General features: G+C 38.0%; 1 protein-coding gene across 11 annotated transcripts in view; it reads right to left on the reverse strand.

Annotated features, from left to right (window-relative positions):
• Positions 1-20,255, reverse strand: part of HERC1 (HECT and RLD domain containing E3 ubiquitin protein ligase family member 1) — a 103,056-nt gene that overhangs the window by 60,750 nt on the left and 22,051 nt on the right. For all 11 annotated transcript variants that reach the window (XM_053954251.1, XM_053954254.1, XM_053954253.1 and 8 more), the window contains exons 2-10: positions 8,619-9,574; positions 7,288-7,383; positions 6,804-6,998; positions 4,825-5,136; positions 4,144-4,240; positions 2,439-2,582; positions 1,744-1,871; positions 774-918; positions 511-682 (exon numbers count right to left, since the gene is read on the reverse strand). In XM_053954251.1, the coding sequence (XP_053810226.1) occupies positions 511-682; positions 774-918; positions 1,744-1,871; positions 2,439-2,582; positions 4,144-4,240; positions 4,825-5,136; positions 6,804-6,998; positions 7,288-7,383; positions 8,619-9,548 (2,219 nt within the window). In that variant the 5' untranslated portion in view covers positions 9,549-9,574. The remainder of the gene's footprint in view (positions 1-510; positions 683-773; positions 919-1,743; positions 1,872-2,438; positions 2,583-4,143; positions 4,241-4,824; positions 5,137-6,803; positions 6,999-7,287; positions 7,384-8,618; positions 9,575-20,255) is intronic.

Below are 20,255 nucleotides of genomic sequence, written 5' to 3' on the forward strand. Positions count from 1 at the left end.
TTAGGTACCTATTTTCAGTTTAACATGTAACCATACAGAATTTTTTAAAGATCTTTAAATGCACCTCAGTAATTTGTCTGAACTTCCCCTTTCCCAGAGTCTCCTGATTAGTGTACTACCTATTACACTAAACAAAACTTCCCGAGCCATAAAAAAAATCCCCTTGGAAGCAAAAAATAAAAAGTACTGAATTGTTTCACCTCCCACTGACTCCCTGTCAATATTTAGTGAACAGAGGTAGGTTTTGTCTAACTACATGTAAGAAACATTCATACATAAAGAAGAAATATCCAAATCTTTGGTGCTGATACATTTTCACTTGTAACATGCAACAATTAACAGAGAGGAGGGAGGAAAGATGAAAGGAAGAAGACTTTCCAGACCAAAACATTACAACCAGAATGCTTGGCACAGATGATATGGGAACACTTTCAGGAAATAGTTAAATGTACCCCAAAGTGAACTTGCATAAAAGAATAAAATTATACCTGTCCCAAATGTCATTGTTACCTGTCCCTTGGAAGAGCTGTCCAGGCAAGGCTATGGGATGTTCCTGCCGAAATCTGTTGAATTGCAACTCCATCTAAACCACTTACTTTCTTTGGTTTAGTAATGGGGCCAGTAGAGTTTCCCTGTCCACACTGTCCCATTGAATTGTTACCCCAAGCATAAACTTCATTATCTATAAACATAAATAAAGTAGAAAAAAGCTGAGATACAAGTGCTTTTGATCTAGAGGAGGATTACGTATTTTTACAGCTTATTCTCTTTACCATGAGAAAGTGCCAAACAGTGACTGTCACCAATGGAAATGTCAACTATTCTGGTAGCCGCGAGCTCTTCAATGAGCTTGGGTCTGAGAGCAGTCGCCTCTGAAGAGCCACAGCCAAGGCAGGCGCCGCAGCCCCAAGCGTAAACCTGGAGCAAAACAACCACAGAACAGCTGCAGGTCACACCTGTGCTACTGCTGAGCACAGCAAACAACGCCCCAGCAAACCACCTGCACAAGGACTGCAACTGTACTTTCAGCACAATGTGCACAGGATTTTTCTGACTGAACACACATCTCATGCAGTGTGCGTTCCTTCCCCCAGCCACTGAGGTGCCACAGAGCACCAGGGAGGCTACTGCAGGAAAACAAACTGCTGTAGTGAATGCCAACACTCCTAACCCCCACTTAGAAAACCCACTGCCTCTGAGTCACAGAGTTGAAGGTGGGGAGGCCAGCTGGGTTACACGTGCGGAAATGCTTACTGGATGACATGCACCCATCATGCCCTTGTTTACCACCTCAACATTTAGCTCCAAGCTCTCCTGAGATTTTTCAGATTGGAAATAAAACTTGCAGTTAACACCTATATTCTGATACACACATACATTTTAAAAAGCTATTAAATCACTTCATCACCTGAGTTGGTTACTGTACTAAAAATTACAAAGCATTTCATTGCTGTTTGTTTCTTGAATCCAATTTGATTTTACACCGGTTACATTTATGAACCTAAAAATACTACATTTTCTATGACTAAGCAAGAATCTTGAAAAGTGTGCTTTACATGACTCTTAGCACATTTTGAAATACTCTTGTGCATTAGGTACTTCAATATCTGATCAAGAACTTCACTTCTACTTAAGTACTAGTTGAACATTTTCTCAACAGTTAAAACAATAAATGCTGAAATAATGTGAACCCAGACCCTCTTCACCAACTCCTGTAATTTGAGTGGAACTTGTTTTGCCTACCTGCCCTGTTGATGTCAAGGCAAGTGAAGACTGACTTCCAGCACAAACTTTTCGAATAAACATTCCTTGCAAGGCTTCTATAACTTTGGGTTTATATACTCTATTTGTATCACCATGACCAAGTTTGCCTGCAAAGGGAGGAAACACAACTGGAAGGTATTTTCAATGAATACACAACAATTAAAAGTACCCCAAAAGAGATTTTTTTTTGGATTTCCAAAAACATCAGAGTGTATTTTTAAAATTAGAACATATTACAATTTAAGAAACCTATTCTCTTTCAATTACAGTAATTTCAGACGTGAAGAAATATATATTTATTATAGTCTATTTTAAAATTGAAACACTAATCCCAGGCAGTTTATATGTAATAGTTCGTAGGACATAATTAGCTACTGTCATATCATGAGTGAGCTTATTTGGAAGTCATCAGCACAGCACTTTTTCCAGAATTGTTCATCTATTCACTGACCCTTCTGCGCTGTCAATCTCCTCCCTTGCTGAAAATCTTTTTTTTTAACCCTATAATCTTGCAGGTGAACTTCAGGTATTGTATTTAGATTTTTTAAGAATTCCCTTCTTTGAACAACTACCAAATGACAAATAAAAACCAAAACCAAACTGCAAGGACTACTGAAACTATGAGGCAGATGGAGTAAGACAAGAATTACTACCAAAGCATTTGTTTTACCCACCATTGTCTCCTCCTCCAAACGACCACACTGTTCTCCCATCTTTGGACAGAGCTATCGTGTGTGAACTGCCACAGGAAACCTCACCTACATTGCTAATATCTTTTACTAAAGTTGGAATGTTGCGGCTGTTGCTGTCACCATGACCTAAGGAAAAAAGATAGAAGTATTTTTTTTGGTGAAGATTAAAGTCCTATATCTGTTTTGCAATCATAAGATTTTGCAAATTCCACGTGTACTGCAGTCATCACAAATGATTTCTGCCAACTTTTTGGAAAGACTCACAGTAAGGTTTGGAAGATCTCTGTCATGAAGTTAAACATTAAATCTTTATGACATACTCCAGAACACCTGTTCATATCACACTGCCTCTAAAACTTATGATTATTTTCTACCTAGCAGAAAAGAAATAAAAATAATTGCTAGTACAACTGCCTTCAATACCAGCTGATTAGGTAGCTAGGCTTCCCAATACTGGGCATCAGATATCCTGCACAGCATGAGGAAGCTGTGGTAAGGGCCCTCTGTCACTCCTGCCCATACTGCACTGACTGAGGAGATCAGGCCCCTCAGCTGCCTTTAGGCAGCCACATTTCCAACAGGTCCTTTCTGCAGAAACCAAGTACATTACAGCTACCACCTACTTTATAAAAAGTTTTATATTCTACTAAACTCCAGAAAGTCTGTGGGTATGGAAGAAAAATTGAGAACAAATGAAAATTAATATCACTGGTATCCATAACTGATTAAATATTAACAAATTGCTATAACCCAATGAAATGTTACATTTAGCTACATTCTGGAACTCAACACTGTAGACTCAAGACCCCCAAAGGACGTCAAAACTCCACAATAATCTAAAACTCAAGGAGAACGTTTCCACAATTCCCACCAAAATTCCAGTTAAACCTCTAACACAGAGTTCTTTTCTTAACAACAGGGATACACTCAGAACTTCTACTGATTCCCTTGAAAGCTGCGACTGTTGAACACTTTCCTCATCTTCCAACCCCTGCTAGTTGCTTGCTTTTACCCCTCTATGCTTGATCATTGTGACATTTAAAGAAAACAGAAGGGAACTAAAGCTCAATTTGAAAAAATTTCTATGCAAAACCTGTTGGTTCAACTGAACTTGCTCAAGAAGGGTAGTTTTACACCAGGCATAGCAGCTCTACAGCAAAGATGACGAAACAGACAAGTAAACTTGAAGGAAATAGTAACACAGGGTTTCTAGTTTCAGTTAAATTTAACTTTTTAGATGTCTTAAGGTAAAAGAACACTAAGCCATTCTGGCAAATTTAACATCAAGTATCATTATTAGAATCAGACTCTTGATATTATTAGCCAGTTATTCCTGACTCTTCAAAGAATCATTTTACCATCAGACTACATGAGGCTTATCTAGAATTTCAGTTTATTTGAAACATCTACTGTTTACATTCCAGTGACATTAGCAACCATATAGCCTCAGGAATTAATAAAAGCAACTTGCCTTGAAATGAAAATCTTTTAGAAATAATCTTTGTAAAATTAACTGAATTAAAAACTTTTAAGAGCCTCTGCACTTGTCAGCTGTACACACACACACCTGAGCACATGTGTATGTGTACGTAAAGTGGACAATTCCAGAACAAGGCAAATAGATCTATAAAATCATTACTAGACACAGGAATTCTTCCAAAAGCATCTCATGAAATTTTCAAATTACCTAATCTTCCGAAGTCTCCTTCTCCCCATGTATACAGCTCTCCATCATCTGTAACAGCAGCACTGTGTCTGTAGCCCGCCGATACACACACAACCACCTACATTACATGCATAAAGAAAGATGACATTTTTACACAAATCAAGTGGGAAGTCTGAAAGCTTAGGAGAGTCAAGTTTCAGGAGTCTACATAAACTAAGTTGTTCATTCACATGGATCAAGTAGACACAATCTTTGCAATCTTTTCTGTTTATTTGATATGGGGAAATAAGTACATAAAAAGTTTATATGTAAAACTACTAATGATTTATCAAGCAGCTTTAGCATCATGATATCCTAGTCTTAGATGAGAAAAAAGCAGCATCAGCGAATGTTTAAGACACTAAACAAGCTACATATGAAAGCCTTGATGTTGCAACTAGCAAAACTGAAACTGCAATTCAGCAAAAGCCCCTGAACAAGTTTGACTCAAGACTATGAGAGGCTTTCCTGACAATGCCACTGCCCAAATCACAGGCCTACAGGCAACCATAAGCTCTAGTGTTTTGTCTAAAGCAGACCAGGCCTCAAAGAGAAGTCTAGAAAGAACACAGAATTTTTTTTCAGGATTTTATCTATCTCAAACTTTATGCAACATCCCAGCTGAAGAGAACAAAAACACGTGCTCCACTATACAAAACATACCTTCCCTTGCAGGGGACCCTGAATAAGTTTGGGATATTTCTGAGTTGAACTATTTCCATGTCCCAGTTTTCCATAGTCACCATCACCCCAGCTGAAGACTTCCCCTTCTGTTGTAAATGCTAAAGTGTGACCATCAGATCCTTTTGAAGACGACACCTTTTTAATAGACCTGTGAGGCTCAAAAGTCAATTTTTTCAATGTGGACTGATTGTTGGAGTCTCCCAGTCCCAGTCTCCCATAGCTGCCTTTTCCACAGGCTCTAACAGAACCATCCGTAGAAATGACAAATGTACAATACTGTCCAGCTTCAATCTACAAAGAGAAAAAAGGATGTAATAGAGAAATACAGAGATTAGATAAATCCAGAATTTATATATACATCTAGAAGCCTGTATTTTTAAATAGAATTTCAAGTTTCTTCATATAAAATGATGTAAAAACTAAATATAACACAATGTTAAAATAATTTGGATTTCAGCAAGCAGTAAAACTAAAATTCTTGGGAAATATGTTACGATTAAATCTATTTTCATAATAGACTAACGTATATAAACAGTGATTATTTTATTTATTTGTACCTCTTCTACAGACTGCAGAAATTGTGCTGCATTCAGATCTCCAAAACTCATGGATGGAAATCTTAGTGTTTTAAAAGCAAAAAATGCAAAGTAGCAGCTTGATATAACACTGTAGGTTTTGCTTAATTTTAACCAGTACCAAGCAGTAACATCCCAAAAATATACCAAATGCTAAAAATCCACTGGAGACTATAAACTTTAATCACGTGGATATCAAAGAAATAAGATCAAAAGCTTTTAAGAAAATAAGAACTTGCCCCTATTGGGAAGTCAGTGCTCAGCTGAGGAATGACCCAACAGCAAATGGACTAACACAGAAGTCATTCCCTATAGGAATCTTAACACAGCAGAAGTGCAGAGCAGGTTCCATCTGACACATCAAGGCACATCATAAACCAGCCCCAAACAGGTGGCCACAGCCCTATTTAATAGGAATGAATGTCTTCATACAGATAATCCCACAACAATAATCAAATGGAAGGCTAGGTGGAAAAATCACATAAATTTGTTGTATAGTTGTATACAGTACTATTAGAAGAGTAATCCCTTCATTCAGATCATGCATTCCATTCTTGTGTATTAGTCTTTCAAATGTTTTGAAAGTTTTCTGAATGCATAAACTTGCTTTATGATGTCCTGCCCTGCAACCCATTGAAATAAATCATCAGTGACGTCCATAGAATACAATTCCAGAAAATTCACCTAAATTGTCCAGTGACCAGAAAGTGCTTTTACTTAAGTCAACACTGCAAAGCCAATACAGTACCAGAAAAGCAAACTATTATATTCTGGGTCACGCATCAATAGAAATGCTCAGCTGCAACTGCAGAATCTGTGACTGTGAGCAGAAAGAGCATGTAGACTGATTTTCAGAAAGCTAATTAAGGTTGCTGTGTCAGCAGCTAGTCCAGTTTGGAGCTTTAAACTCAGCAATCTCGGGTGTGAAAACCACCAATGGAAAAGAACATGGAGTCGTTAAGACACCTTTTAACAGACAATTAAAAACAAAACAAAACAAAACAAAACAAAACAAAAAAAAAAAAAAAAAACAAAACCAAAAAACTGACCAAAAAACAAACATAACAAAACAAACCCACCAAAAAAAACTACAGGCAGCTACACTTGTCTCCACAGAGCAAGTCAGGTAATTCATTCTTGTTACATGGATATTTATCTGCACATTTTCACTAAAAGGAAAACAGAATGTTTTTCCCAAGTATCAATAAAAGTAGTGAGATATTCTCAGTCATACAACCTGTGCAACCAGTTCTGAGCATCATTTATTACAATCTGCTTCATTACAACTTGACACTCAGAAATAAAGTACTATTTTTCAGTTTCATACTGTGACTATGAAGCTGCTGAATGTTACATAATGTACCACTAACAGATGTCACTCACTGTCTGTGCATCAGAAAAGCTCGGAGCAAGCTTAGGTTGAAGTATTTTCTCTTGAGTTCCCTCTACCAGCTGGTGACTGCTGTTACTGCCCCACACATACACCTCACAGGTCTCTGACACGATGGGAGCATCGCCTGTTTGAATGCTGTCCGGGCTGGCACACGTCCTTGAATAGTCTGAGGCCATTCGACAAACCTGTTCAAACCAGAGACTTATTACACAGTAGCATTTTATATTTCTTTCTATACAGTCACAGTGTTTAATGCAGCTTTAATTGCCTCTCAACATGGTAACTGTCTAAAACACAAATCACCACGACCGTATCAACAGCTTGCCCAAATGACTTTGTCTCACTACATCTTAGTTTTTCAACCTTTTTTGCACCTCTTCGACCCCAGAATAACTACACCCACATGTGCATACAAATCACATGTGTGAGGAGGAAGTAAACTACAGTAACTTATAAGTTTTTTCCAAGACATACCTCTTCAAATAAACACAGAGCTGCCTCATACAGAGAACATAAACCATCAGATGTTCTGGTTGGCTCTCTCCATTGACTTCGATCAGCAGATGATCCCTACAATGTTTAAATTTTGTTATTAGGAGAAATATGCCACCAATACAGCAATAGTCCACCTGAACAATCAGGGACTTGTTCTTATACATTAGGGATTTGTTCTTATCGCTAAGCAAAAACTAATGGGTCTTTCTATATAAGCATAAGTACACTACCTTCTCTCCTGAGCTGAGACGCCTGCATACGTTTCAGGAAAACAAAACTGTCACAAGCACTAGTCCAACATTCTTACTGATTCCATTTTGTGAAAGTATCTGGGTTTGGAGTTAATTTCCCCCAATACTATTTTGTAATGAAATGCATATTATTTGTGTCTAAAGTGATAATTACTTTTAAATTACTACTCATAATTAATTTTATGTGTACATATCTTTCATATTTTGGTCTCTAACTGTATGTGTAGCCCAAACCCAACAGCAAATAAAGCTGCCCATCACAACATTTATTCCAATTCAGATTCTGCTACGGCCATGCTCTTCTCATGGACCCCATTCTTCAAAATATTTTTTTAGATCTTTTTTAGAATCTTTTTTAGATTTTAAAGTTTATGTTTATTAAAAAGCAGTGCAAGCCTGAAAGAAAAGTATGACCACTTAAGGGAAAAAGTCATCCCCTGTTTTAGTCTGAGCACCATGAGGCAGAAGCTTGCCACAGCTTCCGACTGTGTACTGTGCAAAAATTTCATACCTTGAAAAGCAATATTCATCTAGCACCAGCAGTGAGCACTCAATATAGAAAGCAGTGTGCCACACTTCCAATTTAGCTCATTTTCTATCACATTAATTTCTGAGCATCAGCAAAACTACTGAACATCCTGAAGATGTATAAGCAGAGGTCTAGGTGAATGGGGGAGCAGAAACGTGCAATAAAAGTAACTAACAGGAAACAAGGTGTATTGCAGAACTTTAAATTTTCTAACTTTTTCTGCTATGAACTTAAATGTACAAGTCCAAGTGGATCAAGTACGTCCTCGATGCCTTCCCTGAAGTTAGAGCATAACACCAAAATGACAACACAGAGACTGTTTTGCTGTTTCACTTTTACCTATGAGCAAACAGGTGGACAGGGAGAGAAAGAGATGGTGGGTAACAAAGAAAATACAGCGGGGGGGAAAAATCACAAAAAAAGCCCCCTTTCTAACATATTCAGCAAACTGGCATTTGGGGTGGAGAAACTACTCAGTTAAGAATGCAACTACATTGCAATGCAGAAAAACCAAAGCTGGTTATACCTACCAGAGATCGTCGCATCTGGGTCAATATATTCATAAAGCAATCAAAGCTGATCATCCCTTCTGGACTTTGCAGTAACTTGGTTTTCTCCATGGTGTTTACTACAGCTGAAGCACTTAAAGCCATTTCTATCCATTCAAGAAGGTATCTCAAAGCACCTCGTTGGGCAGCCAAACCAAGAAGCAACTCAGAAGCTAATCTACGACCTAGAGTATCTGCCCCAGAGTTTGGAATAGTTACTCCTTTAAGAAAAGTTGTTACTTGTGACAAACAGTCCAAACCCATGGGTGGAATCTTGCTTTCATTTGCTAGAGATAAAGGAGGCAAAGAGCTCACAACTTCTATTGCAGTATGGATAACATCATTGCAGAGACTGAGGCCAGGTCCTGCCACAGGCATCATCCAGCTTTGTCTCAGCAGTGCAAATAACAAGCTCAATCCAGTCCGAACTCCCATTTCTATGAGTGCGTCTGTGCTTGACCTCGGGCGTTCACTGACAGAGTGCACATCTGTGGATCCAGAACTGCTTTCTGGTGAATGCTGTTGCTGTTTCACCTTACCCTTATCATGGTATTTATTAGAAAGTGCATAGAAGACACGCTGCAGCACAAGGAGACGCTTTCGAAGAGCTCCAGCAAACGGAGAGTCTGAGCACACCATCTTTGCCAGTGCCAGCTGGCTGCTAAGAAGGGCATCCAAGTAGTGGTCCTGTTCATCACTAGATAGAGATTCCCGCTCAAAATCTGGTAACTGAGGTCCCTTGAGGCACAGAACCTGCTGGGGCAATGGCACTACTTCTTTATTGCTAACTAACTTAGCATACAAGACAGAAACTCCCTCCCTTGTCGCAATGGATTCACTGTCTTCTGTGATCCATGAGCTGTTTAGGTGTTCAAGCCACTTCAGCTTCACAGGTGGGACCATAGCTGCCATGCTGGTTTACTTCTTTGCCATTAGTCCTGAAGATGAAAAATACTGTCAATAGGTATGCAAAATTATCAACAGATCTTATTACTTAGAGCAGGACAAACCCAAATAATCCTTTCAGAAGGTAAGCAACAAAAGATTAACCACCAAGAATTACCAGTTTTACTGTTTGACCCATATGCATGTGCAACTTACTTAACATGATGTAAGAATTTTAGTGTAAGTCAGTCTGCATTTACTAAATCCAAATGCACAAAAAAGCACATAAAACAAATTTAATTCTGCTTAGTGACATGAACAGCATTTAACACATAAGGCAATTTAAGATTTAGATGTCAAGAACAGCAAAGGTGCAGGGCTCATAAGTGTATCTCAGCACTATGATGATTTATGTCTGCAGGATCATCCATGTAATGGTACGATATTTTTCTCTTTTATCTGAATAAAGGATCACAATTCCAAAAACATATAATGAGTTTGAAAAATTTCTCGCACACAAGAACACAGATTGATCATCAATAGTTCAGTCCAGTGTTCTTCTAAGGCTATGTCTGAGCAAATTTTTTAAGAATTAATAAATTAAAAGAACCTTCTAATCCTAAAGAGACACTCAAATTACTAATTTTAATGCTGGTAGCATATAGAACTCCAGTTCTTCAAGAGGATTCTTGAGGTCAACTCTTAAGTTTTGCCAAGGTAGTTTATAGCTTAATATGCAAAGAGGCTTCCTCAAAGTGAGTGTTTTCAAACTGCTCCTTTTAAAAGAATTTTCTTTAAAGTAATGCTTTACCTCCTATTGTACAAAACAAATGTGTTTAACTCCTGTTTTATAATCATTAACCATGGGTTACACAGGTTCAGAACGATTACTTTCTGTTCTTTGACCCTGTAAGTCCTAATGCATTACAATGTCACCAAAAAGTACTATAATTTCTTGAAGGAGAGTGTCCTTTGGTAGTGTAAGCCCTATTTGATCTAATTTCAAACTAAACTCCTGGGGGTGGAGGGAGTCTCTGCCATGCAGTGAAAGTCAGTGCTGCTGCCATGTTGTGCTTGTAGGACAACAGGTAACAGGCAATGCAATTTGTTCCTCATTTTATCTTGACATTTCACACGTAGAAAACATAAATTAAAACCATAAACTACTACAGTTATTCTGGCAATACATCTGCCAAGAAAGCATACTGTGTGCTATTAAGCACCTGCGTTTATTTCAGTCAAATTTTCCCTACAACAGATTAATACCTTCAAAAAAGCTTTACATGAGCCCCAGTGAGCCTTACCCAAGTAACTGCTGTTGCACTACAGCAGCCCCTTACCCAGGTCTCTCCCACAGAAACTGGAACCACAGCTGTTAAGTACCATTCAGAGCAGGGAGCATTCCTTGCATTTCATGCAAGACACACCTTCTGTCTACGCACACCACAAAACCTCCCAGCAGCTCAGCCTCGAAGTGACACACACAGGTACTATTACACCCAGGACCCTGTTGACTAAGAAAGGGAAACACTGTCTCATTTGTCAGAAAGTATTTGCTAACTACCACTGGATCCTAAGAGAACCTGTAAGGCAAATTAATGAAAATGTTCTAACTCTGGTCTTATGTGAAGTTTGTGCCTTATCAAGAGGTAAAACACGGGGATATAGCTCCATTAAGAAGTTCCCAAATAGACTCATTCATGGGCTTTATGCTTTCACCAGCTACTCTTCTTTCAGAAACTTCAAAATGTGCTCATGTACCTCAAAGGCGCAAATACGGCTGCTTTTCCTGGAAACTGATAGATTTCTTCCCTCCGGCCCTTGCATGCATCTCTAAAAATAGAGACTGAAGCTTGAAGCTGAGCTCTTAGTAGTGCCCTACTCTCCTTCTGCAGCTTTCAGAAGAAATCATTGGTCCACCTTGAAAATAACATTCAGCTTCGTGTGACAGGCAGAAGGCTTTAACCAGACACTGCTGATAATCCTGGAAATGCTCTCTGAATACAAATGTAAATGATCTCTGTCTCTGCACATAACAACTACAGATCACTGAAGTTAAGCAGAAACCAGGTAACAGTTATATAGGGTATAGGTAGGGTTTATTTCTTACAGCTCACTGCCACAAATACAAGGTTTATAATTGCTCCAGAGCCTAGACATGGACATCTCCGTTCTTTTTAGGGCAGACGAAAAGCAAATACATTTGCCTTGAAAACTCAAGTGAGTGCTCACTGCTGTTTCACTGTATTTGACCACTGCAGGGTCAGGCGAACATATGGAAGGTCCCAAGTGTGCAGGGTGGGCCAGTCCCACAGGGTGCAGTCCCACACACTTTCTGAGCATGCTGGTCACATGGCCAAGCACAAAGGGAGAAGCCAGAAACGTGTGACAAGTGGAGAAAAGTACTTTTCTTTCATCATCTTAAACCTATAGCAATCTAAACGTATAGCAACAGCTCTATAAAACTATTTCAACACTGGAACACTTAAAACACTTCAAACTAAAGTACCCACAACTTTCTGGGATTTATATTAAACAAACAAACAAAAGAAAAAGTCCAGCTCATCTGCCCTTATTCCTCCCTTTCTCCTCCTGCTCCTCAAGGGAGAAAAAAAAAAAAGTGAACCATGAGAATGTGCAACACAACTCATTTGTCATATCTTTTAGAACCACAGTTCCTGTTGAGGAAGTCACCATTTTGGGGCAGTAAATTTTTGCATCTATTTCACTGCTGCCTATTGGTAAATCAACTAAAAATAGGACTTGAAACTCATAGCTGAACAAGGATTTCAACAGTGTTACCAAATGTAACACCTATTTCAAAAGCTTATTCCAGGGAACAGTGGGGAAAAAATGCATATATCAAACCCTAAAAGCCAAGTTCTATGTATCCAGGATGAAGAATTTTTCTTTCAGAACAGCAGTAGCAGCAACTTGAGCTGCAGGGGAAGACATGTGAAGGAAGGTAACTAAGCCTGCCTTCAGAACTTGCTCGCCCTGAAAACCACAGGCAGTGCTGCAATGGAACTCAAGGAAAGGCTCAGGTTCATCAAATCCTCTACTGGAGTAAGTGCGCTAGCACAGGGAGAGCTGCTGTCACCCATCGCCACACTGGACACCAATTGCTGTTTGCTCCTCTTACATCAGATGAAAGGGAATGTGAGGAAAAGAATTTTAAAATGAAACCTGTGAAAACATGTGGAATATAATCAGGGAAGGCTTTTGCCTGAGCTAAGAGAGCAGAACATTTAAATTATGGAAGAAAATATTCTTAAGAGAGCTGTCTTTTAATTTTATAAGAAACATGGAAATTACCTGCAGCAGAGACAAAGGTTCTTTTTCCTTTTATCAGTCTATTGCTTTAAATGCACCCAAAGGTGAACCTGTAACTTCCAAAGCTGAATCCCACAGCAGACTGAATGTGTATCCCCTGATTCTGTCTCTTCAAGCTCAAAAGTCAAAATCAGGTGGTACTTCTGGTCTGTTCATGGTTTTCCCCATCATATAAAAAGCCACACCACATAGCCAAACTACCACTCGAATTCTAAGCTCAGAATCAAGTGTCCACATCTTACAATAACCAGTAAGCATAGACAGGAGGTAACAGGATGCATTTCAAATGCAAAGAAATCAACTTACAAGCAGCCCTAATGATTGTGAAACCATAATAATTCAATGATTGGCATGCATTTCCACACAGCCAAGAACTCAGAAAGCAAGCTGATGACAAATTTCATTACCCTTTTATCCATTTATTTCTCTTCCTCTATTTAGTCAGATGATGATTTTTAAGAAGTTTTGGAATAGATGTGTTTGCTGCACTTAAGGAAAAAATAATCACAAAACCAAGAGCCGGCAAATGTTTGTCAGCAAGACAGAGCAAACACCAATAATAACTGATACACTTAAGAGCTTCCCTCTTGAGTAAAAATAGGGAAAAAGAGGAAAGTTGTCATATTTTAGGGAAAGCATAGAGTCTCCAGTGGCCTAGCCAATAATTTTAAAGAATTTAAAATATGTTGTGTTATTAAAGAGTTTGTTTTTTCTTAAATAGGAATCAATTCAGCCTGAAACCACCAGCTAATTTTTACACGCCACTTAAAATATTAATTTTTGTGGTGGAAGCTTGCCTACAATAACTAATAAATTACATGTATTAAAAGTGTGAATGGCCTACTGGAAGTCATTATAAAATGCAACAGACAATTTGGCATATTAAAATTAAGTTTGTATCAATAATAAAACAGCCAATTCTTTCACTGAGAAAAAATGGCATCTTTTTTTAGGAAAAAAAAACTATTCCCCTATCTCAAACAAGAATAAAGTAAGCTACTGGAGATGCATCTAACTACATTTACAAGTCATTTCCATGAAACAGAAATAAATTATGAGGAGATAAACTATGAATGCTGTTCCTTCTTTCCCTCTGCCACCACAGCAATTTAATCACAGAAACAGAAAGAGGAATTTGATCTTGTCATTAATCTCAGCTTGCTTATTTCATATATACAATACCACGTCACTGACTGCATGGATGGCTAACACCTTAAGGTACAACTGACCAGGAGATACAACAAAATAGGTATTCCACTACAAATATTTCAGTATTTTTGTATATATACACATACATGCATATATATATTTTTAATATATATTTTGGTATTTATATTAGATACTAAAAATATCTGTGTTTCATGTATATGTGTCTGAAACACAAGTAATCTTTCTGCAACAATTATTTCCTTTCAAAGGGGAATAATTCTTCCAAAGGATTTCAGTTAACATCAAAGTGAAATTGATGTTGTGAAATTGATGACTAGAAAATTCTTTTTTTTGTGTGTGTGTTTATATAAAATGACATACATAAGGTAAAATGGGACTGAGAAGTAACAACAAATTTTCCAGCCACTTACCACCATCTCCTAAATTAGCTATGGAAAGCAATTTTTCTAGAAAGGGAAAAGATGTCTCATAAATCTACTTGGTTGACTCAGACATGAAGACTGTCAAACCTCTAAGAACAAATATTTTTTCAGATTTTTACTACAGCTTCAGGAAACCAAGATGTTTTTAGGTCTTGTCACTTTGAGGTAAGTGGGACAGCTTTGATCACCTTCAAATGCAAGAATAAGAACTCACGAGGGGGGAAAAAAACATTACTAAAGAAGTTAGTACGGGAAATTCTCAACTTCAACACAGTGAAAGGAGTGAGGACTTTGGAAACTGCCCCAAGTACTCCTATATTCCAAGGGAACAGGGGGAAATGAGAATAATTTACAAAGGACTTCGGCATGGGGTAGAAGGTTAAAGTCTGTAAATTATACAGTTCCGGTTTCTGAGTCCAGCAGGAAAGACAGGTCTTGGACAGAACATACGCAATTCCCCGAAGGAATTTCCATAGTCTTCCTTTTCTGTGTCAGCTCAGAAATTATGGGAGATACTTGAATGTCACCCAAGAACCACCTCCATGCAGCCAACAAATTTATCCTAATGTAAGTAAACAGGAAGCTCCCTTCTAGGGTTCACATTTTAAAAAATGCTTAGATTTTAAAAAAGGTCCTCAGAAGTTGCTGTGTGTAGATCTGAGAGAAAGATTGCTGGGACAATGTAAAGAAAAGTGGCGACTGGGCAGAAGCTATACAGTGCAGCTACATCACAACGCAGCTCCTTTTGAGGAGATCAGGAAGATGAGGAACAGCTCAAGGCAATTCCAGAGAGGTAACACTGAATTCCTGCAGGAATGAAAGTGTAAGTATGAAAGTCATGACAAAAACCTAAAAAGTTTATGTTTTGTTTTAAAGAAAGTTGTAGAAAAGATCCTTTAAAAGTAGAATTATTATCTTGCTGATTTAATTAAGAGAGTGTAAGAGCACAGTCTTGCCACAAAACATGTTTTGCTTTTTCAGTCCTTAGCGCACACACACAACTTATCAACAGACAGAAACCATCGAAACATGTGGAAGGGAGGAGCTGATTTTAGGGCCCATTTTTCCTTTTTTCCCCAAAACATCATCATCTCTAACAGACTGGCTCTATCTCATTGCCAAATGCAGGTAATCACTGGTATTCCAGCAAGAATAATAGAAGTCCATTGACAAGGAGGAAGAAGGTGCAACTGCTGCTCAGGCTGTGAAAAGGAAAATATGAACAGCCAGCTCAGAAATGTAGGTAAATCTCGAAGCACAGTGATTTCCCATTGCTTGTACAAACCTGAATCTTCCTGCTTAATTGTTACTTTACAGCTTTGTACTTTCCCCCCTGTACAAGGTCCAAAGAAGTAAACACTGTAATACAGGGATAAAAAGCAAAATTCATCTCACATAAAGTGTTGTCAAATGAACACAGCAAACAAGGGGAATGTTTTTTAACCTATTGTTTAAGGTAGGCAGAACTACTCACAGTCCATGGAGATTTTCAAACATATAAATTACATAAAATTATATACAGTATCTTCAATTAGTATGAAGAAAATCCATTTTCTTAAATCAGTGCCACTAGCACACACACTGAAGACATAACAAGGACGGAATTTGACAAAGCTACATACTACCACGTCTTTCTTTAACTTAGCCTGACTACAGCAGAAATCAAGTACACACAAAAACAATTATTCTGACAGAAGCCAAGTGCTCAGGCTCTCAGAACTTCTACAAAAGCAGCTGAAAGCTTTGTTTTCTGCAAAGCTCTTGAAAAACTGCAACTATAAAGTTGTAAATATTCTATGTTGTAAAAATCAGAAGTTTTCTCAAAGGAAAAATAAACCTCACAAGCATTCACTCCCTCCCTCTCTGCATTCAGCAATTTCAGCAACATTTGTCAGAGGCTGACTACATTTATTTTATGGGGACCTAATTACAAAATCTTGTAACACAAGAAGTCTGTACAGTCAAATCACAGGCAGGAAGCACCAAAATTAAATATGATGATCTGGTTGTGAAACTGAATTCTGTCCACTGCTTGCCTGCAATGTACCACACACATAAACAGAGCTCTTCACTGTACGTTCACTGACAATGAACTTCCTGGAGTCTGCAACAGTTCCATTTATTATTTTCAACCTGAGGGACTCTTAGAGCACCTCCTGTGCTCAAAGTCCCTTCAGCCTGATGTCACCTGGGTGGTTTCTAAAAAGGAGTAGAAAATTTAGTATTCAAACAGACAGCAGCCAGATCACACTACAGCTCTTTATGCTGCTAAAAGTAGTTAAAGCTTTGTTTGCAGCAGTGAGAAATTAACTTCTGTGATGGGTCAGAAAAATCAAGCATTTTGTGGCTCACGCAAAACTCAGGAAAGATTTCACAATCAGAATAATCAGATAATTCTATGAGCTCATTAAGAATATAATTCAATTAATTCACTGCAAGTGACACTGACTACTGAAGAACTTATTCTGGGATGTTATTTTAGATAATTTTTGATAAAGCAGAAGTTCTGAGTTCATTGCCAATCACAGCTCTGGAAAAGCTAATTTGCTTAAAATATGACAGAAAACCTAATATAATATGTTTCTATTTACTGCCTCACTGTGATGACAGTATTACAGCTGCATTATACAAGTGGAATCTCTTCAAAGTTGCAACATTTCAGTTTCTTAGCATAAGCTCTTAGAACTCTTTTAAATTATTTTTTAATTCAAATACATGTAACATTCTCACCAGTAAACCAAAGTCTTTAGTCTGTATCCAAGACTACTAAATTATTATCTCAATATTCTGTCAAATTCCTAACCTGTAAGACTCCAAAGTTGAATGAAATTCAAGATATGGCTGCACGTTTATTTTGTAAAACAGAAGGCCTGTTCTCTGGTTTTGCCAAGTTCCACTCCTAACAGTTCCTGGCGTTCCGTAAAATGACAGATTACCTTAAGTTTTTATCATTCCAGTCTTCCATACTTCTTACAAAGAAGCCACGAAGTCCCAGTAAGAATCTTGCTTCACATGCTGCCAGCTGGTGGAGTGCAGCAATTTTTGCAATCCTTATTAGAATTTTACAATCTGAAAGTGCAACTAAACTGAACTGATTTACTTCCCTTTTTTCATAAATAAGGGACTGTATATACAGGCCTTAGCAGCAGGTATCAGAGCTCCAAACAATATTTACAGCCTTTTACTTGAAAGGTCATTTAGAAACCAAGAATACATAAAAGTAACTAAAACCCTGCCTTGTCACATGCCAAAAATATGAAATGTACAGGAACGTAAAACCCACAAGACGTTTCATATGGCTTGTGGCAAGGGGACACTATGACAGTTGAAAGCAACAGGACATAATGTTGCCTAGAAGAGTTATCTGTTCAATATTTCACTAGTGCCAAAAAGCACTGTAGGTCACTATACAAGGCAGGAATCTTCAAATGTTCTTTTTGGCCTGTCCATGTAGTCTGTTATGAGAGACACAAGGTGAATGGAATCCATCCAAAACAGTCACAGGAAAGAAAAAGAGAAAAAGATAAATTAGAAAATGCTTGCACTGCAGAGAAATTACTACAAATTCACAAAGAATTGAAAGCAAAAAATATCCTTAGAAGCAGCAAAAAAAAAAAAAAAAAAAGACAGCAGTGCTAGTAACAGGAGATGGACTGTAAAACAGCGCAGAAAAAATGAGTTATCTCCTACAAATCTGGAATAGGAAGCAAGGAACAAAAGGAACTAACCCAGAAAAAGCAAGCAAGAACAGCAGCTACAGCAGATTGTCCTTCACTACTGAAACATTACAGTGAAATACACACCAGCATTAATTCATGTGAATATCTGTCTCCACTGAGCATAAGGGCCAATATCTTTCCTCCTTGTATTAGCCTCCTGCTCAGCATATGAAAACTAAATGAATGACATCATCATTCAGAATAAGATCAATTATGCAAACAACTATCAACTTTTCTTTCCAAATATTGAATTCCACCTAACCTTATATTTGTTAAGTAAGCCATGGTAAGTTTCTACTTGATATTTTTCCAGTTTTAGTCTTCCTATACGATTTTATGTTCCTGTGGGATTATTTATTTATTCATTATCAGGTACAGTATTGAAACCAATATAACCCTATGCTTTCAGCTGGTCACAACTGGTTACTCCAAAAATCTTTTTGGAGACAGGTTAAAGGAAGACAAAGTTATTTTTAAGTTAATATGAAATTAAAGCTATTTGCCCTTTTGCCCTTAGGGTTTAAAAAGAAAGTGATACAAAACCCTAATCACGGCTTCTCAATGTAAACCCCTGGGGGCTGTACAAAATCTACCCAAGCAGAGAAGAAATAAAAATGATCATTATTGTTCAGCAGATAAACTTAGAAAAATCAATTTAATCCATTACTTCTTCAGATGCTTTAAGGTTACTTAAAGGTTAAGCCGAGAATGCAAGGCGCTCCACATACACACAATCATCAAAAGCAGTTAGTGAAGAGGACCTGAGAAGCAGAAATTCCCCATGCATCAAAACATCCCAACAATTTGAGCAAAGAAAGGTGCCTGATCTTGCACTGGAAAAGGGACGAAAACTATGGTGAGGTTTTAGTACTACCACTCTCCCCAAAAGGTACACAATCACGTGTACTTCTATACTGTGTAGTGTAGTTACAGTATTTTCAACCACCACAACACATAGGAACAGACATTTTCTTGTAAAAACTACGGAAGTTTTAAAGATGTCTTTACTAGAAATCATGACTTGAAATTAAAAACTCAGCAACGGACAGGAGACTGCAATATGTACAGACAGCCAAAACTCAAACACGTTCAACTTTCAAGTTAGCTGTATGTAAGCAGAAAGGTGGACTGCAACCTTTAGAGATATATAGATAGATCTATATATATAAAGGGGGCATATAAGAGCAATGAAGAGATACCTGTTATCAGGGCCTGTGGGGACAGGACAACAGGAAATGGTTTTAATATGAATATGGGTAGGTTTACATTGGATATAAAGAAGAAACGTCTCAATCAAGGTGGTGAGACACTGGAGCAGGTTGCCCAGCTAAGTTGTGGATGCCCCTTTGTGTTAACATCTGCATTTCTTGACTCAGAGAACTCCTATTATAACTAATTGAAAAAGAAACCTCTGTTGTGTAAATTCATGCATTTGTAAGGAAATGTTTTGAGGATGAAATTTCAGTATTATCTAATCCTGAAAGCAAATGAAAAAAATTATTACTAGTAAGGAGATCTCAAACTGCTGGCTCTTCTTTAAGCAGCGAATTAATTCCAGCTTCCAGCAGAAAAGATGATTGCTTGAGCCACCTGAACATTCTCCCAAATAGCTCGGTGCCATCAGGTCAATCACAACACGCCAGGGAATATACCTGGCCAGTTCCAAGGTCACAGTTACATTTGCTGTTGATGGGCAAATCCTGTAGCCACTCGGCTCCAGACTGTCTTTGTTTCCTTTTTTTCGTATTAAGAATTTACAAGGGTTACTCTGAATGACTCTAATGCACAGCAAGCAGCTGCAGCACACCGGCAGTTATTTCAAACAGCCCTGTGACAGCAGAGCTTCAATTTCTGAGGGCTACTTCAGATGTTTTTAAAGAACTAACACCTACTAGATTTGAATGTTCCACTTGACTCTCAGTCACTAAAAGGGAGACAGACAAAAAGAAACCCTGGCAGCAATTTCAGAGCTTGAGTACTTCTGAGAGCCAATCCCGGCAAACACAACCAGCACAGTACTCACCACTCACTACCACGACTTTGACAGCAGGAAGTCAAAGCAGCCATAGAGAATTGCATCCTACTTTTAA

This window comes from Vidua chalybeata, chromosome 13, assembly GCF_026979565.1.
Source record: "Vidua chalybeata isolate OUT-0048 chromosome 13, bVidCha1 merged haplotype, whole genome shotgun sequence".
NCBI lineage: Eukaryota > Metazoa > Chordata > Aves > Passeriformes > Viduidae > Vidua > Vidua chalybeata.